This window comes from Canis aureus, chromosome 29 (assembly GCF_053574225.1).
Source record: "Canis aureus isolate CA01 chromosome 29, VMU_Caureus_v.1.0, whole genome shotgun sequence".
Lineage (NCBI taxonomy): Eukaryota > Metazoa > Chordata > Mammalia > Carnivora > Canidae > Canis > Canis aureus.
This window is the reverse complement of record NC_135639.1, coordinates 39,541,385-39,567,944: the sequence shown is the minus strand read 5'-3', so window position 1 is coordinate 39,567,944 and position 26,560 is coordinate 39,541,385. Positions and strand designations below refer to the sequence as shown.

General features: G+C 39.5%; 2 protein-coding genes across 7 annotated transcripts in view; one reads left to right on the top strand and one right to left on the bottom strand.

Moving 5' to 3' along the window:
• Positions 1-5,775, top strand: part of LOC144301476 (mitochondrial import inner membrane translocase subunit Tim23) — a 33,480-nt gene extending 27,705 nt beyond the window's left edge. The window contains exon 7 of one of the 2 annotated variants that reach the window (XM_077878588.1): positions 5,311-5,775. In XM_077878588.1, coding sequence (XP_077734714.1) covers positions 5,311-5,426 — 116 coding nt within the window. In that variant the 3' untranslated portion in view covers positions 5,427-5,775. Of the gene's footprint in view, positions 1-2,412 lie in introns of both variants that reach the window. The other variant, XM_077878589.1, reaches the window with a different exon arrangement.
• A 734-nt stretch (positions 5,776-6,509) lies between these two features.
• Positions 6,510-26,560, bottom strand: part of NCOA4 (nuclear receptor coactivator 4) — a 68,786-nt gene continuing 48,735 nt past the window's right edge. For 3 of the 5 annotated variants that reach the window (XM_077878584.1, XM_077878583.1, XM_077878586.1), the window contains 9 exons: positions 15,163-15,317; positions 13,539-13,679; positions 13,271-13,359; positions 12,520-12,628; positions 11,897-11,986; positions 11,055-11,201; positions 8,977-9,993; positions 8,458-8,598; positions 6,510-8,081 (listed from right to left, as the gene is read on the bottom strand). In XM_077878584.1, the coding sequence (XP_077734710.1) occupies positions 8,076-8,081; positions 8,458-8,598; positions 8,977-9,993; positions 11,055-11,201; positions 11,897-11,986; positions 12,520-12,628; positions 13,271-13,359; positions 13,539-13,679; positions 15,163-15,317 (1,895 nt within the window). In that variant the 3' untranslated portion in view covers positions 6,510-8,075. Of the gene's footprint in view, positions 8,082-8,457; positions 8,599-8,976; positions 9,994-11,054; positions 11,202-11,896; positions 11,987-12,519; positions 12,629-13,270; positions 13,360-13,538; positions 13,680-15,162; positions 15,318-21,754; positions 21,886-26,560 lie in introns of those variants that run through there. The other 2 variants (XM_077878587.1, XM_077878585.1) reach the window with 2 other exon arrangements.

Here is a 26,560-nt window from a genome sequence, read left to right as displayed (position 1 = left end):
ATACAAACTACTAACCAATAGAAGCTATTCGGTGTCCCAAGCAACCAGGGCAAAGCAAAATAAAACATTAAGTTAATATTTTTCACCAACTGCCTTTAAAAAAAGTGATGACAAGTAACTAACTGATGGTCACCATAGGGGAGTTGGGTGGGCGGATGCGTTGAAATAGGAGTAAGGAGTGCACTTGTGATGAGCATCAGGTGGCTAAAATAAAAACTTAAAGTGATGGTAGGTGATACTTAATATTGGCAAAGGGAAGCAAACAACTGGCATTAGTATTAGTATTTTGAATATGTAGATCCTTTGCTGAAGTAATCTTTCAGCAATTTATCCTCCAGCAAACTAAGGCATACACACAAAACTGTATGCACCAAAGTTTAAGACTGGCTTCAAGGAGAGGGCATATTTGAACAAAGATGAGGGAGCATGTGAGATGGCTGTCTGGAAAGAGTGATTTAGGTAAAGGCTAACAACAAAGTCCCATGGGGATTAAAAGGCGGCCGGGGTGGGGGGGGGGGGGGACTGCGGGGTGGAGAGCAGTAGACTCTGGAGTTATCGTAAAAGTGGCAAGGGACTAAATCATATAGAAAATAGAGCAGCTTCATAGGCCACTGAAAGAATCTGACTTCACTGGACTTTGATTCTTATATTCTAAATATTAGCATTTCCATTTACTTACAAGCCTTAAATTGTTGATCATAATTATCAGGTAAACTTTCACTGTTCTGGGTCCAGAGTTTTCATGGGAGATGTTAAGTCAGTGTTGATAAACCCTCTTAAACTTGCCTAAGATTCTCAAAGGGGACTGGGCTACCATACCACCACAGGAAAGCAACCTCCAAAATGACTAAGAATCTGATGAGAAGAAGAAAAAAAGTCCTAAAACGATAGTAATGTGGGGAGTCAAAAACTATTGAGAAAATTTAATAAGTGTAGTCTTGTACAAGAGAACTGGGATTGCTGGGGAGGGACTGGTGGTGGTGGGAGGGACTCCCTCACCATGGGAAGCCCGAAAGGCAGCTGCTCTGCTGCTAAGAGTCACACATACTGCTTCCACTCTGTAACAGAGAAAGTGAAGGGGGGGGTGGTGGAAGGGAAGCAGGAAACAGCATCTTGTAGTGTTCCAGTTGCCATTGATAACCCACTTTCTCTCACCATCCCCTCATTTCATCATCCATGAACTTCTGTACCTACTTCTATACTATAAAGTATTTTTATTTTTCATTGACCATTTTGACTTTAGACTTCTACCTTCAGTATGTCTTGTCTAATCACTATTTCTGGCTTAATCTTCCTCAAGTATGGTACTAATTCTAATACTCCCTGTCCAAAAACTTTTGATGATGACATACTGCTTTTCAACTTAAATTTCTCATCCTAGCCTTCCATGCTCTAATCCTAGCCTACATTTTCAGACTTTTCCCATACCTTCCTTGCATATATCATATGACCAAACACATAAATTTGAAATCCAGTCCTTCTATAAGGCCTAGATCAACTGTTATTACCCCTTTCAATAGATTTATCTATCTATCCTGGAGGCAGTTAAATGTGGTGTAAAAAACAAAGGGCTTTGGAGTCAGACTGGGTTTGACTTGACTAGCATTAGATCCCTAAACAGCTACATGTGCAGAGAAGAACTTGTCTGAATTTGTTACACAAGGGTATATTCCCTTCACAGACTTGTAAATGAGATAACTTACATAAAGTAAGTTACTTACATCCCACCATAAGCACATTTTATGTAATTTTTACAAGGCTTAACAGTTTTCCTGGTAGGAAGTCAGTAGATAAAAAGATTGAAAAATCGAGAACTAGCAAAGTAGTTGTGTTATTTAGAAACATGAAGGTAAAAAGCAAAGAATGAAATGGTTGCCTTTGGGAACTAGGAATTAAGGTGAAGATGGTGTGTGTACTACATTGTTCATCACTAAAATCTTGGTACTATTTTGACTTGAAATTTTTCATATGGACTATAATAAAATAAAATTTAAAGTGAGCAAAAACCTATGTATCAATTAGGCATTAGAAGAGAGGAGTGAGGAGTTACTATTTAATGGGTACATAGTTTCAGTTTGCAAGATGAAAAATGTTCTCTGGAGATGGATGGAGGTGATAGTAGCATGATGCCATTATACTTGATGCTACTGTACTGTGTTGTCAAAAATGATAAAAAAAATTTTTTATAGTATTTAGTAGTAGCCATGTCAGTGTTGTAGGTAAGGCTGGAGGGGCCAGCATCATCTGCTGGCCAGATGCCTATCCACTATCCGGAGGCTGAGAATGTTTTATATTTTTAAAAATGGTTGACCCTTGAACAACGTGAAGTTGAACTGCATGGGTCAACTTATATATAATTTTTCTTCAATCAGTACAGTACTGATTTTGTATTTTCTCTTATGATTTTCTTAGTGATCCTTTCTGCTTCATTCTAAGAATACAATATATAATACAGTACATACAAGGTATGAAATATGTGTTTATCAACTATATATGTTTTCAGTAAGGCTTCCAGTCAACAGTAGGCTATTAGTGAAGTTTTTGGAGAGTCAGAAGTTGTACATGGATTTTTGACTGTGCAGGGGGTGGGGTGGCATCCTGTAACCCCACTCATTGTTCAAGGGTCAACTGTAATTACATTTCAAGTGGTTATGTAAATACCTACATAATAGCTTTTGGGACCTGAAAGTCTAAAATATTTACTTTCTGGCCATTCTAAGAAAAATTTGCTGGTTCCCCAGCTCTAAAGTAATTGTCAGTTCAGTGTATTAGCTCTGCCACTGTCCAGCTCTATACCCCCACAAACAAGGTACTTTAGTATTCTGGGCCTCATCTTCCTATGATCAGAAGATTTGCCCTTTCTGGCAAGAGTTGTGTAAGGACCAAAAGATAGAAGGTAAAACTGAAACACATGTCTGGTGTTTGTTTTCCTTTATAGAGATTGACCATTGACCTTATTTGGTTACTTTGTTCAAAGCAAGAATATTTGCTGTCAACTTCCTGTGCTTAGTTGGGCAGAAGTTCTTTACAGAAAGTCTAAAGCCAAGGCCTTCAAACGTTTAATAGAATAAGTTAGAAAATGCTGGAATTAATGGAAAGTTACAACTAAAACCTGGCTTGGTATGTGATAAGAGGCTACGCTTAAATCAGGATTAGCTGTGCTTAGTAAATCAAGCACTGCCAATGTTTAGTGTCTGCTTGCTGCAAATAACTGTTGTCCAACCTTCAAAGAAGTGACTTGTTTGAATTAAGTTGGTTTCATTTTGGTCAGAAAGTAGAAAGCTTTCTAGGAGACAAATTGTTGTTAAGGGACACTTAAAATGCCACTGGTGTCCCAAAAATCTGAGTCTTGCAATTCTGTTTCATTGTTACCCCTAGTGCACCTGCCCAAGGAGGCTTGTTATTTGATAGCTGAGAACTAATAGGAGTCTTTCAAAAAAGTGGCTAAAGAGAAACCATGTTCTTAGGCACACTCAAAGCAAAGGGCCAAGTGTAAGGAACAGTTTGCCGGTATTTCCAGACCAGTGTGCAGAGTTCAGAGCTCTGTAGATCCAGGGGAGTTCATCTGAAGTTGAATTTTGGTCCCAGGAAAACATCTGCAAATGTAGTGCGCTTCCAGGTACCTGCCCTCCATCATTTTTCTGCTAATAAACAGCAGTGAGGCCACCTTTCGTTTTTTGTTGAGTCAGAATGGAGTACTGTATGTTTGTAACCTGCTTGAAAGAGCCCTCATTATACTCAGTTTAGATCTAAAGCAGCATGTTGATGCTGTTGCAAGTAGTAGTTATTCTCCTGTACTTCATAGTTTGTTTTTTTCATCTTAGTAATTTGGTCTAATTATAATTCACCTTTAGTCCCTAGAACTTTTTGTTGATTTACTAAAGACATGAGAGGGAAGTCATTATTGGGCAGACTGTTTTAACTAAGGTTGAATTTTTCAACCTCATTGGATACAGTTGCAAAGTCAACTGCTATACTTGGTCTAAATGTAGCAAGATGATATAGAGATGATATGGGCTTCAAGGAGAAATCTTCATTGAATTTTTTTCTGATTCCTGCTTCCCACATATTTGATGATGTTTATAAGTGATGCCTGCAGTTTCTGTTTCAGTCTGTTTGAGAGAGATAATTAGGGCACTTCATGGTGAAAACCTACGCAGGTCAGCTATCAGACCTCTTCAGACCAGAGAGGCTCCTGGAGGGGGTGGCTTTTTAATCAGCTGAAGCCATCTGGCAGGACAGGACATTCATTGCAGAAATGGTAGTCTGAAGTGTTCTAACTTGGCAGTGTTACTGAATTTCACAGAGTTTCCTGGTTTGTAGCCAAAGGGCCTCTGGTAAGGTAATCACTGGACCACAGCTCCATTCCAACTTTGCCTTCCTAACAAATATGTAACTTGGAATGACTATTCCATAGGTATAGACTCCCTGAGGTTTATGGTATCTACTCGTTTGTGAAACCATAAGAACATTGAGTTATTTCCTAAAAGCTTATTTGGGTACCCCTTAGTCCTCTTGGTAGACTCCGGGGATTTTCAGGTAACTGATTAAAACATTTTTGTTTTTACGTTTCAGGTGAAATATATATTGCTACTTGTTTGTCACATGAAAAACTTGTTCAAAGTTTAATCTTTCAATGTTTTTCAGTGAGGATGATGAAGCTGTGTGCCTTGTTTCTCATTAGTTATACTAGATTGGCAGATGTGTCAGTGTAGGAATGGACAGGGAGGAGGGTGGGGACAGGTGGTCCTTTATCAGCACTTAACACAAAAATTTGATTATAGCTATCTTATCACCACTACTTCTTGAGTCTTCAAAGTTAATAGAGGACCTGTCCAGAGTCCAAAGGTTAATATTGTTTCCAAAGAGGGTGTCACCTTGTTTATATTATAGCCCTGAATCAATTTGCAGTGCCTATGAGGTCCTAAACAGTAGGACTGGCAGGAAATTATTCATCTGTTTGGGACTTCAATAATAATATGCATAAGATCTTGTCTGAATTATTGTAGGAACAAGTGAGATGGAGAAAAATCAAGAAATTATTAATGCTTATGATCTTAGCTATAAATTATTAAATTAAAAGCGAAAAGATTGTGAATGAGAATACAATATATGTATTAAACAAGTGATTTAAGGGAATCTCTTGAACCTCTCTTGGTTTCTTGTATTATTTTTAGGACTTAATCTGTTTGAGGTGGAATATTGATAAACATGAATTATGTCTTAATTTCGTGATAATGTTACTTAATCCTTTGATGCTAGGACACTATGCAATACAAGGCTGTTTCTCCCCCTCCTACTCTTTTCCAGGTGGTCTACGAGGGGTAGCACGAGGTGGGCTAGCAGGACTAACGCTTACCAGCCTCTATGCACTATATAACAACTGGGAGCACATGAAAGGCTCCTTACTCCAACAGTCACTCTGAAGATTTCGCCAACTTATGAGTGGAGGACACTTTAGTAGTCATCCAGATCAATGTATATGTCAGTCTGGAGTTGCTCTCTCTTCCTACAATTAGTTTGAAAAATCGGAGATTCCAGTTTGCTGTGGTAAAGATCACGTGTGGTTGACCAGGACTGGCATCCTGCTAGCCAGAGTGGAAGCCCAAACTCCTCTGGTGGCTGAGTAATGTGGTTCTTCCCTACCCCCTCTGAACTGAAAAACTACTTAGAGGATTCAGGTCATGATTGTTGTCTATACCGTATCCCCACATTTATTTAATGATCTGAAACTGTAATGTTGCCTTGTATTTCCAATAAAGGGTGAAAATAGAACCGAAGTGTAAACACAGTGTTTCTATTTAAAAGCATTTTTCTGGATATAAAGTGAAAGTTATTCTTAGCATTTTTGTCTGCCCCAACTGGCCAACTCATTTTCTTGGTTGTGTTGAAATAAAGGGTTACTTGACATCATTAACATCTAGGTTACAAATTTTCTTCAACAGAATTGACACTAAACCTCAGGATACTTGATATAAACCATCATGCTAAATTCTCACTAACTCACCTCCCTATGGAGGATAATTACAGGATAGAAACAAGCTACAGGGTTTAAGGAAGCCTTGGGAAAGCTAAAGGTGAGGGCAAGTTATTTGTTTTCTCACCTATGAAATGAAGTTAAATAAAACTGCACTGCAGGTCACACATATACATAATACATACTAAAACAACTGGTGTTTATTATGAAGGGAAAGGGTAAAGTAGGGCCTTCCTGCATGCACCCAGTAAGGACTCAGAGAGAGAGGAAAGCACTGAACCTTAGCTGAAGGCCTCTAGTTTTTTTAAAAAGAGAGTTTAATATATTTCATAAAAATTAAAAGAGCAGATCTGAAGTCTGCAGGAAAAGACTCAAAATGAAACTGGTAATATACCTAGCTTTTGCTATATTAAGATTCATAAGATACACTTGATATTTAAGTTAATATAAAAGTTCTTAGCTGTACTCCTACCCAAAGGTCACTGTGGTAGAACAGTCTGTGATAAGGCAGTTTTACAGATACACACAACTATGCCTGTTTGTGCTTTTAATGAAGGGAGGTACAAAATGCTTCAACACAAAAGAATGTTTTACATACTTATTAGCATGATGATGAATATAAAATTAGGAACACATCATTAAACTTCAAAACTACAAAGTTTCCTGCAACATAAGATAATGGAAAAGGCTCCTTAAATTTTTACCTGCCACCTTTATTATTAAAGTTCTAAGTGGTATTGGGGGAGGAGCGACGACCAAAAAATAGGTTCTTTTCAGCTGTGTTCAAGAAGTCAAATGAAGCTGTATGGCAAGGACTGTAGGACTCTGAAGTTTCTCCAAAAGGGCTTTTAGATGACCACATCACAAACTTCAAAAGTAACAGGAAAGCTGAATTTAAAACTTGTCTGAAAGCCCAGAAAGCAGCTAAGATATCTCACCTTTGAGAAGTTAAAAACATTATAAATCGCATTTCCTACAGAGATACTTTTTAAAGCATGGACGGGACTTTTAAGGATACTGGTAAAACATCAAAGTTTTCATAAAGCTTCAGTAAACACCCCAAGGCACAAGTGTTCAAAACAGCCTATTCACTAAAATGTCACTGCATTCTGAAACTTCCAAAGGTATAGGTACATTATGCTTGCAGTGAGAACATTTCATTTATTCCTAATTAAAAGCACCAGGTGTCAGACTCAGCTTCCCTTTACACAGGATGCACCAATAACCCTTAGGATAGCTAACAGTTCAAATACTACGTTTCCAACATGTCTTGCCTTTCGCTCTTTGATTGATTACTCAGCAGGAGGGCTCTTTTACCTGTGTTCAGAATATTATGAAAGTGGCTAGGACTACCCTGGATATAATCTTGAAACAATACGGAGCTCTTCTAAAAGCTCATTAGCTACTTCAATAACATTTAGATAACAGACCAAATTTGCAGTAGCTGAATCTCTTTCAAAAGAAGAAAAATAATGTAGAATCTAACATGTAAGTTAAAATGTTTTGTATAATCAATGTCAAAAATTGCCAAGATTGTTAATACATGTTGTGGTAAGAAAAAAAAATCACTATGTTGGCAAGGTTAACTATTTGTGTGAAATACACTAAACAGAAGAATCATTATTTCCACCACCAATGGAAGAAAACCCACAGCACGGGGAGCATCTAAAGGAGGACAATCAAAAGATTAGAGAAGCTTACTAGCTTTCAAATATATCAACACACTTTGATTACAGAACTATTTCATTTTTAAAACTACAGTGTTTTAATGTACTTCTAGTAACAATTCAATCTAAGGAGCTGTAGAGGCTTATGAAAAAGACCTATCCACCAAGATGCTGTTTGTTTCTAGTGTAGGGCTGAGTTAATACTTTTGTAGAAAGGAACTGAAATCACCTCAGCATCAACAGTCTTTTTCTTTTATGCAGTAACTTATAATTCGATGACTTATTTCTCTTCACTAGCTCAACTAGGCAGGAAAGGAACTAAGCTGACTGGTCAGACCCAGAAACACAATGATTTGGCAAGCTGCACAGTCACTCGGCCCATGGATATGGGATAATTTGCAGAAAAGTTGCTTGACTTGGGTTCCATTGCTTCACATCTGTAAAGAAACGTCCACAGATTAGAGTCCCTTCACTATAGGATAAAAGCAAATCTTCCCCGCCTTAAAGCTCAGACTTGTTTCTCAAGCTAATAGAATCCACAACAGGCTCTGAAAATTCCCGATAGTTATATCATCTTAAAAGGTCACTTTCAAGTATGTCCTAGTTATTTTATAAAGCAAGTTCAAGTGAAAATACCTGAAACTGTTACGATCCCCCAGCCATCATCACTTGCCTAGCACACACACCATTAACAGGACTATAGTTCAGTAAGCCAAGTGTGAATTCATATAGAAGACAAAACATTAAAAAAAAAAAAAAAAAATTGACAAGCAGCTAAAATCTTTTTTTTTTACACTAGAGACATGTACGCACCTGTAGAGGAGTTCGATACAACCACTTTTCTTTGTCTACTTTAAGCTGCATACAGGCAAAGAGGTCACAAACTGCTGGGAGGCCATAACGGTCTTGGGGAAAGTTACATTCCTCCTGTAGCGGTGAATTAAGTAATACTTCCTGCAAGAAGACAAAAGCGGTGGGTTGCTACATGACAACTGGGAGGCAAGACACCAACTTAACTCATCTGCCCAACAGTGTAGTGTCTCTAAAGAATGTGTACATGTTGGCCATTCTCTCAAATAAGCAAGAGAAAAGGTAAAATTGTTTATTAATCTTTCCCCAAAACAACCACTAAAACTGAGGTGGTGTTTTTCTTTCCTGCAGGATGGGGCCTGAAAGCCTGGAAAATGTACAAAAATTTCAGTCTGAATCAGATGTTCCAGCAAGATTAATATGCCAAATAACATTTAACATATTTCAGGATCTGGCCCATCTGCAAGATTTGGGATTAAGAAAGTATCTATCTACTAAGTATAGTTCAGATTCTGTGCTCACCTTGGCCTTCTTTCGAAGTAGCCACTTGTCTTCTCCTGAGGATAATTGGCTGAGGTTTCCTATCTGCTTTCCTGGCAAGACCCAGTCAGCTGTATTAAAAGGATGGCAGAAAGTGGCCACTGGGTTCATAGGCTTTTGCTTGCTAGCTCTGTCTTCAGTACCAAGCATTTCCTTGGGACAACCTTCTTTGCATGAGGGTGTGATGAGCCACTCTGACAAAGGGCTGTTCCTTATGACTTGGAAGGAATCCGCAATTCTAGAAGGAGCCACTGCCTTTGACATCTTAGCTTGTTGTGCTGCCTCTTTTCTGGAAGGACAGAGCCACACACTCAGGGAATCTATACACTTCTCAGACTCAGGATTTGGTTCCACAGGCATACCATTTTTGTCTTTTCCTTCTTTCTTCAGAAGCCATTTACACAGAGCTTCCTTCTCACAGTTCTCATCACACACACACTCTGCAAAGCTCGTACAGGGCTCATTGGCTTTGCACACCTCCTCCACTTTATATGGGTCCTGATGATTCTGGACAAGCCAATCCTCATTAATCATGCTGGGAATGGACAAGGGTTTCTTGGCCTCTAAGTGGTCGTTCAGGCACTTCAGATTGCCCAGGTTTTCAATCTCCACACCCTTGGGCTGGTTGCCCCGACAATTGGTACAGGAATCGGGCTTGACAAGCCAATCATTCACACTGTATGGCTCCTGGAACACCTGCAACAGGAGCTTAAACTTCCCACTGGTTTCACAGCTGCCATTCCCAGGCTTCTCCAGCTTATGGGATTCCTGAGGAGTCACCAGCCAATCAGAAAGGTCCATCTCGTCCTGCTCAAGAAGGTCCAGATCTCCAATCTTTTCAATTTCAACAGAGTACGAACTGGTAGTAGAATGGCTGTTACACTTCTGGTAAGTTGGTTTTTCGGGAACCTCTTGTTGCTGACTCTGGTGGAGCCAGTTTTCTAAGCCCTTTAGGTTGCCCCAGACTTTACCGAAGAAATTGCAGGCTCTGGCAGAAGTCTACACAAGAAGTATGCAGTATTAGTCCATAGAACATTATGGCTGCTTTGGGGTTCAATGATAAGAGTTCATTTATTTACACTCCCTAGAATTTCTAAATTTAAGTATATAAAGCCAAGGAAAGGATTTCTCTGTTGGGATATTAAAATATGTATTGAATAACAAACAAATTTCTGCAGTTTTAAAAAAACTTAAAAATACTAAAGACAAACTAAGAGAAAGCTTTTGTAGCCTATCTGATAGAAAAGAGGCTGGTAGTTCTACATAATCAGCCTTCACAAATAAAGACAAAAATGAACAAAGGATATGATTAGGCAAGTCATCCAAGAAGGCTAATTAACCTAAAAAATATTCAACCTCCATAATCAAACTTCAAAACAAAAGTAAAATTGTTCTTTGTATCAAATTCAGAGGAAAAAAGGAACTTATAAATGATTGCCACTATTTGAGAAGTTTCAGGGAAAGATACACCTCAATATTCTGCCAAATATTCTGAATATAAATTGGTATCAACTTCCTAGAAAGCCAAACTGGCGATATGTATCAAAAGTCTTAAGGGGTATGCAGAATTATAATCTAGAAATCAATTTCTAGGATTTTACTGCTAAGGAATTAACGTGCACACACTAACTCCTGGCTGTTTAGGGGAACTGTGTTCATACCCAGAAAAACTGGAATTTCAATTATAGCCAATCAATGAAATATAGTATTATAGATTTTATGGAAGAAATTAAATGAAAGAGAAATATATTTATGCTCTACTTAGAAAAAAAATTGCTAGTCAAAACAGGATTTACAGAATCATGTTTCTGAAGTGTATGTATGCATACAAAAATGGAAGTATGTAAGTAAGAACGTTACAGTAGTTAGCTCTGCATGTTGGGGTTCTAGGTTTATATTTCTTTATAGTTCTCTGTTTTCTAAACTATCTAGAATAAAGACGCATCACTGGTGTAATAAAAGTTGCAAAAATATTTTCAGCCTAATAGCAAAAACTAATGACATAAACTAAAACCATCTACTACTCCATCTACCTCAGAAATAATAAGGCAGCAACATACCTGACTATTCTCCAAGGTCTGCTTTTGGGTGAGCCAGTCCTGGAGGTTGGTGCTGGGTATGTAAGGAGCCTGTCGAACACTGGCAGGTTTGCTTCCAAGGAGCCATTCGCTGAGAGAGACAGCGGTAGTGCTGGATGCTGACTTCTGCTAATTACATAATACTCTGCTGCTTAACAAGGCAATGCCAAATGCCATAGAAAGTTCACCCGTAAAGCAAGGGACCCAAGCTTTCTAATTTCACTGACTCTGCACAATTCACATGACTTCCCTAAGCCTCCATCTTCACAATTATAAAATAAGAAGTATAGTTCACCTCCAGGGTTGCTTTCAACTCAAAACATCTAGCATTCTATATTCACATTGCCTTAAGAATTATGAGAAGGTTGCCAAAGAGAGCTACCCCCAGGGAGCTAATGATAATGTCCTATGAACTAATTGGTAACAATCACTTTCTCTCTTAATACCCATAAAATCTCTAAATTTCTGACATTCAGTCTCAAAGGGAGTGTTTAATTGCATAAATTAACTCATTCCACTGCTGCCATTTTGCAAAAAAAATAGTAGCCAAAAAAAAAAAAAACAACCCAAAGTGATTTAGTCAAAACCCAAAAGAGGGAAGCCTGGGTGGCTCAGCGGTTTAGCGCTTGCCTTCGGCCAAGGGCATGATCCTGGAGTCCCGGGATTGAATCCCACATCAGGCTCCCTGCATGGAGCCTGCTTCTCCCTCTGCCTGTGTCTCTGCCCGTCTCTGTCGCTCATGAATAAATAAATAAAATATTTAAAAAACAATAAACATATAAACCAAGTAATAATTTAGTTACCAAAAACGAAATGACATTTACCTGTTCTGGCAATGGGATATAACCTCTTTTCTCCAGGAAAGACCCAATATTTGATGAATTAGCATGAGCAATAAGATGCTCAGGAATTTGCTATAAAATGAAAGCAAATTAATCATGTTTATTAATGTTATGCTTTCATTCCAAAAAAGTAAAATTGTAATTCCTAAATTTCAAAAATAGCAATGCATTACTATTTTACTAGAATATTCTTTACACTAAATTCGATGCCTACACAAGTAGTTATGAAATCTGAGAATTCTCTACTATATAAATATCATAAAAGAGAATTTTTTACCATAACTGGTAGTATTACTGTTTTTAACAAGGCCCAAATCAGATCATGTTTAATTTTTTATCTTAAATACCATTCAACCCATAGACTTTATAAGAACTATGTCAAGGTATCAAGAGATACAAGATGAATTCAGAAATTATTAGTGAATCAATACCATATTCCAAGAACTACCAGCCTAATGCTCTATCAGCTTAATCAGAACATGAAATTCTGTAGTTTACCAAATTTTCAAGAAAGCCACTATTCATAGTAAAATATTTTAAGACCATTTGTGAGTCCACAGGTCTGAGAAGTGCACTATGAATTATCTGAGATCAACACTACTCACGATGGTCTTAAGGGATCCAAATGTGGTGATGGCCTGGCGCAGAGCAGTTGTGTCTGCTTCAAACAGTAGGATAGTCGAATCTTCAGGTTTGAGGGTCAAATTGCCCAGTCTGGAGAAAAAATAAACAATATCTGACTACTTTTAAGGAATAACTGTTTTAATCTAAAACAAAAGCCAGGGATCCCTGGGTGGCACAGCGGTTTAGCGCCTGCCTTTGGCCCAGGGCACGATCCTGGAGACCCAGGATCGAATCCCACATCGGGCTCCCGGTGCATGGAGCCTGCTTCTCCCTCTGCCTGTGTCTCTGCCTCTCTCTCTCTCTCTCTGTGACTATCATAAATAAATAAAAATTAATAAATAAATAAATAAATAAATAAATAAAACAAAAGCCAAATTGTGAATAATCTGAAATGACTGTACTTTTCTAAGGAACTCATCAAAGGTAGAGGACTTCATTATGAACCACCAGGTATAATATTAAGCATATACATAGACTTAGGATGATCTTATTACTGGAAAACTCAAGTTAAATCCAAGACATAAAAGGAGTTACAAAATTGACTTGTTTTTGTTTTGTTTTTTTTTAAAGAATTTTTATTTATTTATTCAGAGAGACAGAGAGAGAGAGGCAGAGACACAGGCAGAGGGAGAAGTAAGCTCCACGCAGGGAGCCTGATATGGGACTCGATCCCAAAATTGACTTGTTTTTAAAAATACATCAAAAGTCAAAACAAGTAAAAAGTATCTTTACCTCTCCAGGCACACAGACACTTGATTAGCTAGATCTTTGTTTTGGGTGCACTCCAGTTGATGAATAAGACAATTGAACTGGCCCAGTAACTGTAAGAAAAAAATGAAACTATCTAGCCACAAGGTTACTAAAAGCACCAAATATATCCAAGTAAACAAACAATACTTGGTACTAAGCTTTTACCTGATCTATATTAATGGTACATTATAGGAAAGACATTCTCTGGAAAACCATACTCAAACCAATTATAGCCTTACAGCCACCTTACCCAGTAGAGCTGTTGGGCCTGCTGCTGAAGTGTCTCCTCTTTAAGCTGATAGATGAGATCTACCTGTTCATACAGCCACACCTCACGGCTTCGGAGGCATTCCAGATGACGGCTTATGCAGCTGTGAATCTGGGCTTTGACCTAGTAAACACATACCTATTAGCTTCACTACTGTTATAAGCCTAAAGAATGGTGAGTTTCTTTCTTTCTTTTTTTTTTTTTTTTTTTAAGATTTTATTTATTTATTCATGAGAGACAAGGAGAGAGAGAAAGAAAGAGGCAGAGACATAGGCAGAGGGAGAAGCAGGCTCCATGCAGGGAGCCCGACGTGGGACTCGATCCGGGGTCTCCAGAATCACACACCCTGGGCTGCAGGCGGCGCCAAACCGCTGAGCCACCCGGGCTGCCCAAGAATGGTGAGTTTCTTAAACTTCTGAGGGTCACAAATCCTTTTGATTATCCAATCATATATATGGAACCTCTCTCCAGAAAAAATACGTATCATATACTCAAAATTTTGCCTGTAATTTCGGGGTTGCAGGTCCCGGTAGCACACCCATGGAACCACCAAAGGCCCACAGACCCAGTTTAAGAATTTCAGCCACAAAAGCTCTAAATCCTCCTTCCATACCCCATCCATCCAAAGAGGAGCGGGTTTATTTGGGTGGCCTGAAATAATCAAGAAAAAAATAAAAAGGATATGTAATACTGATCCCCTAAGTTTTTCATAGAATTTGAAAACATATATAGTCTTACAAATTTGTCAGTGGAGTAAGATAGAAGTATTAACTTAATGGCTAGCTAGCCCTTGTCTCTTTTCTCACTCTATGAATGAGCAAGCCAGTTATATTAGGCCAATTAAATAAAGAGATGTGCCACTACATGTCAACAGCCAGAAGACCGGTGGGGCAGAGTTTAAGTAAACCTGTAAACTAAATGTTTCTGAAAGCAGAAGTAGTGATTCAAAAAAGAACAAAAATAAAAAATCCAAAGGAGAGTGCTCATTTCAGCAACATATATACTAAAAATCCAAAGGAGAGAAGTCAAAACACCTATAATTATCCATGAGAATCCGCATGAGAAACTATTTTAAAACAAAATTTTTCTATAATAAAGTTGTATTTCAAAATCATGTAATACTTGGTCTTCCCACTCACCAACAGAATATTAGGCCAAGGGAACAAAGAGATTTCATTTTGACTTGATTCAACAGATAAAGTGATTTACATTACATGCCACCAACAAAGCCATGCCACCACGAAGTTAAAAGCTGGTAGAGGCCATGATGCAGCACCATCCTTTATGCATCAAGGACACAGCTGAGCAGAATACTCATTCATTTTGTTATTTTTTTATTGATGGCAGTGCTTGGCACAGGGACCACAAAGAGGAGCAATTAAAAAATGCATGCTGAACTGAAATCTTTGAGGTGGCACAAGGTTTTCCAGACTCTTCTACCATCTGTTTAATTTCCTTTGGGAATCAAAGGCACCAACATTTCAGGCATACCAAACAAGACATGGGGTGTAACCTGGTTAGCACAGAGAAGCAAAGTCCTTAGCCATGCTCTAACCAGCCCTGTGCTAAAAACCCAGACAAGAGAAGAAAAAAGCGCACATCACACCTCTTGTAAGTTATCTTTAATTTGCTGTTCAGCCCGGAGAACTCCACCAATAGCAAGCTCCAAGTCCCTCCGTGCATCACAACACCTCAAAAGGGGTTCTCTATTACTGGAGCGGCCACTCTGGTCCTGTGAGGTACTCATTCTGCTCACTGTTCCTGTGAGAGGAAAAAAAGAAAAATCTAAATTGCACTGTAATTTCAACCAAAAACCACCTTTCAAACATGCCCCAAATGATCATTCCAATGAGCTCTCAATTACTAACTTACTTAGATCACTTCCAAAACAGGACCTGGCACATAGTGTACTCTTAATAAATACTGCTTCTTCTTCCCTGCCCACCACTACTGCATTCCTCCATACAATTCTATGCATCTACTTTAGTGATACTTTACATGTAAACAGATTATTCCTAAAAAACAAACAACCCACTAATTTTCCAGAACTGATAGGGCATATAGCCTCCAGAAAGTTAAAAGAACACTACAGTGTAAGTTTCTGTTTATGAAACACATGAAGTCATAGGGGGCATATGTTCTTGTTTTACAGATTTAGAGGTGAAGACTTAAAAGGTCTAGAAGGATCCATAATCACTCTGAAAAGCAGCTACAAACCAATAACTTGGTAAACAGTTTAGAACACTGTTTAGATCTAGCATTTACCTGGACTGGGAAATGGAAATTTTAAATTATTTTCTTTTAGGTAGAACTTTGTTTTTTTAAACTTAGGAAGAATTCAGGAATGGTTTCAGAGCTAGGAAGCTCTCAAGAGTGTAAATCTAACAAAATAATTTCATAGTATTCTAATATAAGGGAGATGCTCACAGACATTGGTGTGGGAAACTACAAAGTTTTCTAATAATCTTGGGCTTACAAGAGATAAGAAATAGAATTGGAAAGAACAGCACACAACCAATGATATACTGAGACTGAGAAGAATGTAAGAAAAACCATGAAACCAAGCTTGATAATAACTGTTGGAAGAGGGACATCTGGGTGGCTCAGTGGTTGAGCATCTGCTTTTGGCTCAGGTCATGATCCCAGAGTCGGAGTCGTGGGATCAAGTTCCATACGGGGCTCCCTGCAGAGAGCCTGCTTCTCCCTTGGCCTGTGTCTCTGTCTCTGTGTCTCTCAAAAATAAATAAAATATTTTTTAAAACACTAGAAGAAGTCTGGTGTCTATCTTGGATAGATCTAGAATCAGAGATGGTTTCTCAACATTTAGAAAAAAACAGTAATCAATGTAGCTCAGCATGTGTTCACATAGCCCTATGACACCAGAGTTATTTCCTTCTTGGACAGTTTTACTAAACTGGCCATTCAATGCAATCCTGTGGCCACAGTCTATCTGGATGCTCAACACATGATCTGTGACAAGGATATATCCTATCTTTGGGGATAAAGTGAATATGAGCTAAAAAGAAGTACAACTAAATGGAATCCGAAGATTATTTTTTACAAACAACTCAAAAAGTCACAGACTGGGGATCCCTGGGTGGCACAGCGGTTTGGCGCCTGCCTTTGGCCCAGGGCGCGATCCTGGAGACCCAGGATCAAATCCCACGTCGGGCTCCCGGTGCATGGAGCCTGCTTCTCCCTCTGCCTATGTCTCTGCCTCTCTCTCTCTCTGTGTGTGTGACTATCATAAATAAATAAATAAATAAATAAATAAATAAATAAATAATTTTTTAAAAATTTTAAAAAAAAGTCACAGACTGAAGCCCATCTGTAAAGTTTTGAGGTATGTTTTCCCTAATTACTCACCTGTTTTCCCTAATTACATGGATAAAAACAGAAAGCAGATACGACAGTCACAGTTAACAAAGGACTTTGATAAAAACATTCTACATACCTGTAAAATGAAAATGTAAATGTTTAAAACTTGAATGGGGGATGACAAGGTGGAAGAGAATAAAGTGTATTTTAAAAGGATGAAGACTTAGTTGAAAGTAACCTCTATATGAGTTAGCACTGTGCTGGGTCTGAGAGAAAAATAACACCATTTGCATTTACAACATATAGCATATATGTATAGTATATACATATAGTATAGCATTTGTCATAGGACTAACCTGTTCCATGTCTATTAAACTAAATTTGAAATTTCTTTCTGAATAACACACTTTAGAATAGACATTTAGAAAAGGAAAAGGGACTTTAAAACCATGAAAAATTACTCCAGAAGGGAAGCTGTTTAGCCTAGATAAGAGAAGTCTCTGGGAGGACATGATTACAACAAGTAACCTATCAAAAGATTTGTTCAGGATCACCCAAAGAGGGTAGAGGAGGATTAACAGGAGACATCTGAGGCAGTATGTGAAAGAACTTCCTATCAGTTCTGGAGGCACCGACCTCCTCTGAGAAGCCAGCTTTTGGCTAAACAGCAGCCTAGCCAGTGTAGTGTGGAGAGTCCCCCAGATGGCTGACTCCTCCTCTGAGAGGACGCGAACTCTGGCCTAGACTGCATATTCAAGCCTAGGTTTAGGACCAGACAGCTAGCTAGAAGCTGGAAAGGAATAAAGGCGGTATCATCCTCACCCTCAGAAATAAAATGATGGGAGGAAGAAGCCTAACAGGCTCCACAGTGAGGAACTAGAGATCCTCTAGGAATCTTAAAGATTTGGGAAACTGTAATTTCTGTTATTTTGTTACGTCAGTCTGTTTCCCCATAATGACCTCTAGAAAGGAAAGGCCTCCTTAACTAAATTTGATAGGAATCCCTGTGGAAATTTTTCCTAACACATATGTTAACACTTGGTGCACTCTGTAGGAACTTTGAAAAATACCTGTACAACACAAGTGAAGTGTTGCCTTATACTTGAGAGCTGGAGTGTCACCTCATTACAAGTTGCTTCACTTTGCACTTAAAAGTTATACGTAAAGCATGTTTAGCTGTCTTTCTAATTATTAACCAACTTTCACCTATGCCAAGTTTCCCATTCTTAAGTCCTCACCATTTGTGTGGCATTCCACAATATCTGGCACAGTGTAAATGTAATCAATAAAATTAAATTAAAATGCACTTCACAATGTCAAACCCCAGAGCTCTAGATCACACAGGTGGCAAATTCAAATGCATATAAGTGCTGACTGTTATTATTAAATCCCTAAAGTAGGTCTTCTAAACTCAATCACAAGTACTATACAAACTGTCTAACAAGAACAATGGGCAGCCAGGGTGGCTCAGCGGTTTAGTGCCGCCTTCAGCCCAGGGCGTGATCCTGGAGACCCAGGATGAGTTCCGTGTGGGGCTTCCTGCATGGAGCCTGTTCCTCCCTGTGCCTGTATCTCTGCCTCTATCTCTCTCTGTGTGTCTCTCATGAATAAATAAATAAAGTCTTTTAAAAAAAAAAAACTGTCTAACAAGAACAAAATATGGCAAAACTATACAAACTGGGTTTGCTCCTTATCAGCTATGGACAGAAGCAGGATGAGATTTAAGTTACAAAACTCATTTCCCCCCATATTTATCACATTTTCAAATTAAAATAAGTGTTATCCTTCAAAACAGTAATCTTGTTAAGAATAAGGATCTTTAGAGCCCATCCGTTCAGCCACTAAGAAATCCTTTTTTTTTTTTTTTTAAAGACTTTGTTTATTTATTCATGAGAGACACACAGAGAGAGGCAGAGACACAGGCAGAGGGAGAAGCAGGCTCCATGCAGGGAGGCCGACGTGGGACTCGATCCCGGGTCTCCAGGACCATGCCCTGAGCCAAAGGCAGACGCTTAACCACTAAGCTACCCTCAACTGCTGAGCTACCGAGGCGTCCCAGAAATCCTGTTTCATTTCTTTATGATCAATCCCCGGATGCTTGTCTCTGCTGCCTTTGGCTGTGCCCCTTTGCCTCCCTGTGGGGCAGTGGAGGGGCAGTCAGCTTCTCTAGCCTAGATCCCAAGAAAGCAGTTATGCAAACACTTGCCTTTTTGTACTGCAGTGAGGAGGAAGCCCTCAGAACTAGAATTAAGAATCCACTATAGGAGTGAACTCAAATCACAATGAGGTGAAGCCTGACCTACCTTTATGAAATACCACGTCCAAAGAGACTTGTGGGAGGTAAATAGTTCACACAGCCATTTTCAACAATTTACCATTTATTTCAGGTTCCAGAGCCAGTGCAGCAAGCATGACAGTTAAGAGGTTACCCTGGAAGCGGGGGTGGGGGTGGGGTGAGCAGTGGCGAGGCGTTTAACAAATGGAGTTCTTCATCTGCCAACATAAAACCCATGGGCTGGTTGCTTACTTCTCTAAACCTCCACTTCCTCTGGAAACACGGAGACAGCGACAGTAGCTACAAATGGCTACAGAGAAGCTGAAGTGAGACATTATCAGCCTGCGGCACTTAATCCAACCCCTGCACTCTGCACTTTTTAACACTATTGTTAGGTTTAGTTGAGTTATTGGGACTTTAGGAACCATCACCCCTGGATTAGAGACAGCAGCACTGAAGCTAGAAAAGGCTTTGAAGTGAAGAGGCCTTGACTCAGAATCATTAGGCCATTTATCAATGCTATGACCTTGGGCCATTTGCCCTTTTAGAACCTAAACCCTAATTCCTAAATCAAGATAATACCCACCTTGCAGATTTAGGGGTAAGGATGTGGTACTTGTTTAACAGATAGTAGTTCCCTATCGAATCTTTCACTATACAATATAGCAAAAGGCAAACAGTTTTTATGGCAAAAACTCAATAGTCTAAACCCTGTACTTACCAAGTATGCACACTATTGTCTGGTTTCTTACCTGTAAAAGGACTGGACCAAATCAGCTCTAATTCCAAAATTCAAATCAATGAAAGACTATTTAAAAATGTCTTTTCCTCTTCATCTTTGTAATCCAAACCACTGCCCCCACCTTCAAAAGAAGACTGCTTAAATGTGTATCTTTTGAGACAAAGTAAAAAGTTTAAATGCTTCTGAAACTTCCCTACCTCTAGGATTCCTGTCCTAAATTTAGGGCAGGAGGAAGAAAGAGGGAGAGACACATGCACTCCTCAAATAAAGCTCCAGGAAAACCTAGAGCTTTCCCCAAAGAGGAGTTCCATAAACTATATATGCAATCTTTGCATAGTGTTTTACACAAATCTAGTTATGAAATCCAAAGATCATGAAACCAGAATTAAGTAACTAACCACAAATGAAGCTCTATCGTTATCGTGTGCTTTAACCATAAAATTTCGAAAAAGCTATAACCCTCTTGTGACCCACATAAAACCACAACTTAAAGTACAAAAATTTAGCCATCTCTTTAGTAGACTATTCTCATTTTATAGATAAAGCCACTAAGGCCCAGACAGTTTAAACCACTCATTTAAAGGGCCACAGCCATAACAGGTTTGAGTTTAGAACTAAGGTTTCTAAGGTCTAGTCCTGGATGCTCTCTGACCAGCTTGTTCTTCCTTTTTTTAGTGTATTATCACCCACAAATTACTTGTATTTGCCAATACTATAGTTTGAAATTAACATTCAAAAAAAAAATTCCAATGGAGTACTATTGGAATAATTTCCATTAAGATTCTGTGCATTTTCATAGTCCTCGATAAAGTAAGACAATTTCTTAGAATTTTCTTCCTTGGATAATGCTAACAAAATAAATAGTACCCGTGCATGTCAAGACAGTTTCAGAATAATCTAAACACTGCCAAATGCCAGTGCCAAGTACGAAGGACAAGAGCAAGAGTCCTGGATTCTGACCCCACATCTGTATCATAATCACGCAAAGTTCCATTTGTCTGTCTGAATGAAAGCTTAAACCATGTCAAGGCCTTTCAGGTTTCACTGTTTTGCCACCTTTCCCACCTGCCCCTTTCCAAAAAAAAAAAAAAAAAGGTTTTCCACTTCTCAGTTATTTTCCTGGCTTCCAAGTCATTGCTAGAAGCCGATGTTCTAAAAAGCAACCCAAAGCATACATCTATGTTCTCTGGATTACTAAATTTGAAATATTGCCAATGTGGTTATCTTTGATGAGACATCTATTAGACTGTACAAATTTTCAGGAAAAAAAATGATAAAGTAATTAATATTCCACATCACCTTGAGACATTCCTTCACACGTTCTTTATTATCAAAAAAAAAAAAAAAAGCTTATTTCACAATTCATTAACTCAAAGGCTATACATATCTTACCCTAGCCCCAAAACACTTTTAATTCCTTATCAACACAAGTATTTTTGAAATTCAGGATGATTCTCCATAATTTTTTTCACACCTCGCAATAAAGGCTAATACCTGAAGAGACTTAAAATACGATAACAATGAAATCACGGTATCATATTCTAAGATGAACACTTCAGAGTTTACTGCGCTATTTGTCTACCTTTACAGCACATCAACTTTCCGAAGCAGTAACTGCAAACTGACCACAAAATTCCCCACCTAATGCCAAATAAGACTTTTCTAGCTCAAAAGCAACGATGATTCATGCAACTTTCCAGGTCCCCAACACTTTGTAAGAGCACAGCTGCTCCACGAAGCCGCAGTCCGCAGGGCGACCGCTCCGCACGCAGGCGCCAGCCCGGGCCGCAGCGCCCCTTCCCCAGCCCAGCGTGGCGAGCCGACTCCGAGCGCCCCTGCCGCGGTCCGGGGCTGCCCACGTACCTGCAGGCTGGGCCTGCGCCGCACGACCTCCTGGGCGCGCCGAAGACCGCTTTATCCCCAACTGGGCTGGCGAAGGTCCCCGAGCCCACGCGCCGCGCGCCCCCGCGCCCGCGTCTGGCGGCCCCGGCGGCCGGGAGCGCGCACGTCGGCGCCCGGGACGCTCGGGAGGTTCCGCCCACTCGGGCACCTCCCCCCGCCCCCCGCCCCGCCCCCCGCCCCCCGCCCCCCAGGAGCTCCCGCCCCGCCCTGCCGCTTGCCGAAGCCAGCTCCCGGAGCCCCCAGAAGCCAGGGCTCCCCTCCACCTCCCCTCGGCCCTTCTGCCCCAGCTCTTGGCCTGTATCCACCCTGTTCCGCGCCCCAAGTCGTCAAGACGGCTACGACTTCAGGGTTTTGCTGCTTATCACTACAGAGAAGTAACAACCGTGGGGCTTCTGAAGGCTCACCGCGTTATTCCTGGAATGTCCCTGCCGGGTAGTTTATGCCTCCTGAGATCACCATTGTCAGCCCCGCTGGGGTTCAGCCCTCGCCTCTTGTTCCAAGTGTCCATTATTACTGTCTCCAACTCAATTGTTGTCTCCAACAATTATATGTAAAATGTTTAGGGCAGTACCTGCCATATACAGTATTCCTATCTGATTATCGTGATCATGGTACAGTACATTTAGTTTGGTGCCCTTTTCTGCAAAATCACCCTTATTGCCTGCATATCCAATCAGGCCAGCAGACAAAATCTAGACAGCGCTAGTCATTGCCTTTCAATCAATTTTATTAATGTAAAATACTTGCTCTTGTCTATTCACAAACTATTTTTGTAAATAGTAAGAGTAAAGCAAAACCACACAACAAAAAGCAAAAGACACTCCAGGCCATCACCTCCAATTAAGCATCCCTCAGATTTCAGATGAATAGTCTGTGGAGGCGCCTGTCTTATCTATGCTGCACAAGGTTTCTGGGATCCCATTTCAGATAGTCATTACCAAACATTTCAGACAGTCACTACCAAAAGTTATGAGAAAACAATTTCTTCTCTATCGGATAACACATTTTGTAAAGATTTAAAAAAAAAAAAAAAACAACACAGGACATCCCGGGTGGCTCAGTGGTTTAGCGCCACCTTTGGCCCAGGGCGTCATCGTGGAGTCCTGGGATCGAGTCCCTGCATGGAGTCTGCTTCTCCCTCTACCTGTGCCTCTGCCTCTCTCTCTGTCTCTCATGAATAAAAAAAAAAATATTAAAAAACAAACAAACAAACAAACAAACAGGGGCTCCTGGGTGGCTTAGTCAGTTAAGCCTGCCTTCTGCTTATGCCATGATCTCAGGGTCCTGGGATGGAGTCCCTCATTGGGCTCCCTGCTAGGCAGAAAGCCTGCTTCTCCCTCTCCACCCTGACCATGCTCTCTCTTGCTACCTCTGTTGCTATCTCTGTCTCTCTCAAATAAATAAAATCTAAAAAAAAAAAAAAAAAAAAAAAAAGACATACTTCTAAATGATGGAAGTTTAAATTTTGTGGACTTTTGTACTTTAAACGGCTAGAAAAGAGGAATTTTCAGTCTATTAAAACATAACTGATGTCAAGAAGAACTTTCATCTTTAGGTGCCCCTACAAAATACTCACAATGTAAATAAATACAATAGAAACTGTGTTGACCATCACCTACATAACCAATTGTCTCTACGCCCTCTCTAAAAGATCCTGACCCACACCTCCACACACTAAATAATCCAGCTCTCCCTCACTTGAATTCCTGAGTTACTGAGAGTCAGTGTTTGTTCTATCAGCTTATTCCAGCTGTAGTTGTCACTACAATGATGTGATTTATTCCAAATTACGTAAAGACTGGAGGAAAAAATAATAAAAATCTAGAAGAATTCTACATTCAAACCACTTTGCATGCTCCTCTTTTCTCCCTTAGGCTTCATTATTTGCCCTTATATCTTTATGTTTACATTCTAAGGGGGATTTTACCTCTCTTCTGCTTCAAGATTTCTATGCTGTCTCAGAACGAGAACCATCCACTCCTAGTAGGTCATCTCATTTAAAGAGGATGTAAACTCCCCACTTGCCTGTAGGATAAAGTCCAAATTTCTTATAAAAGGAATAAAGTTCTCTATTTTCTCACTCCAACATGATTTTCCTGCCATCTCCTCAGAGCAGCCCCCACACTGTAACCTGCTACACAGCTCTTCCATTCACAGCCTAGGCTGGTTTACCTGTCCAGCTTGGCTCTCCCAGTTCTCGCTGCCAGCAATACCAGTTCCCTTCTCCTTACCTGTCCACTTTTCTAACTATGCTCAAGTCACCACCACTATGAAGACTTTCTGGCCAAGCACCCCTCTCCTCAATAGTTTTGGCCAACAGAGTTTGCTGCTCCTTCCTCTGGACCCACTCTAATCTATACAGGTTTCCAGCGTGAGACCTGTAACATGTTACTCTAATTACACAGTACATGTCTGCCTCCTTAGCTTGAGATTCTCAAGAGAAGGTACAATGACTTATTTGGCTTTGTACACTCTAATGCTGAACAGAGTCTGGTAAGGGTATTTTGGCTTACCAAACCCCTTCACACTCTACGTGCTCTATTGAATTGACAAAGAATGGTGTCCCTAAAGTTGTGCAATGCTGTAACCCTAAATTCAACAGAGACTTAATGTGTATGTTTGAGAAATGAATAAATGATAAACAGACGTTCAAGTTCAGACTAGCCACGATAAGAATAGTATAGTTCTTCTTTAAACATAGATAATCAACTTGATGTCACAGTAAGGCCTGCATTCAGGATGGTTTTTCAGAGGTGGAAATGTTTCTAGTGTTACTATTTTTAGTTTTCTTTCAAACAAGACAAAACTGGCAAGGGTACTGCCACTGAAACCATGATCCCAGGACAGGCACTGAGACAAAGCATCTTTCCTCAGGCAAACCCGTCAAAGTTTAGCTATGCAGATTCACAAACATCAGGAAGTCTGTAAGTTAAAGAGGAAATATTAACTTATCTACAGCCAACTCAGGATTTTTTTTCCTTCAGATTTGCAGTACCACAGAAATTCTAGCTGACATCACAAAAGATTGGTAGGCTTTCAGAACTGGGACTCTGTCCTATTTTCAACTTGAAACTTCTGGTCATAATACAGTAAATGATAGGAAAACATACTGCTTATCTACCATCCCAGTGATAATACTATTTTAGAGGATCCCTGGGTGGCTTAGTGGTTTAGCGCCTGCCTTCGGCCCAGGGCGTGATCCTGGAGTCCCAGGATCGAGTCCCACATTGGGCTCCCTGCATGGAACCTGCTTCTCCCTCTGCCTGTGTCTCTGCCTCTCTCTCTGTGTGTGCCTCTCATGAATAAATAAATAAATAAAATCTTTTTTAAAAAATACTATTTTATCTCTGATTTTATAGTAAGTATCTTACGGTTTTTCCCATAGGAAGTGAACAAGTAATATAATATTATCCCTTCTCTAAAGCCTGGGGTACTAGCAATAATGCTAAAATTAAATTCAAAATATACCTTAGATTATGTTCTTATGAAATCAGTAATTGTCCTAGTATTAAAAGACTTAACTTCTTATCTATGATCAAACTGACAATCAAAAACTTTTTAACCTATTATTCATTCCTACACTGAACCAAATTGTCACATTTGTAGAGCACTGTAGGAAAGGCTGGATAAGAGGAATAGTGAGGCTCAAAAGGGTTCCCAAACATTTTTCCAGCACCAGAGAGGAACATCTTGATTCCACTGAATAATTAAGCCAGGTAAAATCAGGGAGGATGACTTGGGATAAGTATGGTTAACAGAATTAGACTGAATCATTCACATCAGGAGCAAAAAGAGCACCCTCAAAATGACTATTTTATGGGTGCCTGGGTGGCTCAGTCAGTTAAGCATCTGCCTTCAGGTCAGGTCATGATCCCAGGGTCCTGGGATGGAGCCCCATGTCTTTGGGCTCAGCGGGAAGCCTGCTTCTTCCTCTTCCCTCTGCCCCTCCCCCGCCGCTTGTGCTCCTATTCTGTCAAATAAATAAATAAAATCTTTTTTTAAAAAAGGTGAAACATTGTTCAAAAAAAATAACTATTTTATTCACTTGCCTGTGAATCTACCTAATTCAAAGAGGGTGAATACCATGTCAGGCTCTGAGGTATTGTAGGTTAGGTGGGATATTTATAAGTTATGATTGAATGTTATAATTTAATAAGCAAAGACAAGCTGAGAACTATATGGCAGCTCCTCCAACAAGCATACTATTTAAAAACACTATTTAAAGCTACTCACCAGAAGAAAAGTACTCAACTTTGCCCCCATATGAGCCTAGGCCACTCAACTTGTCTGTGTGCTATATGTTGAAACAAAGTATCAAGACATATCCATAATGAAAACAAAGCCAAAAGGAAAGTTGTGGACAAGTCTTTATTCTCTGAGGCTCAATATACTTCCTTTGAAAAAGTCCAAGATTGATAGTTTTTTAATTTATTATGTTAATTCTAGTATAGTTAACATATGGTGTTATGTTAGTTTCCAGTGTACAATATGATTTAACAATTCCATATATTACCTAGTGCTCATTATGATAAGTATACTCTTAGTCTCCCAAAAATTAATATATGTAAAGCACTGAGAATAATTCCTGACACATAGTAAGAGGTATATCCCCCATTATCCAAAAGTAGAGCATTTCTATGAGGATTTCTGATTACCTGACGATCTATCTTTCTAACAGATGCACAAAATACATTGAGATAAAGCACTAATCCTCAGAAACACAGTTCAAAGCTATGGTGGCTTGATGTTGAGATGCTAAGTGTAGCT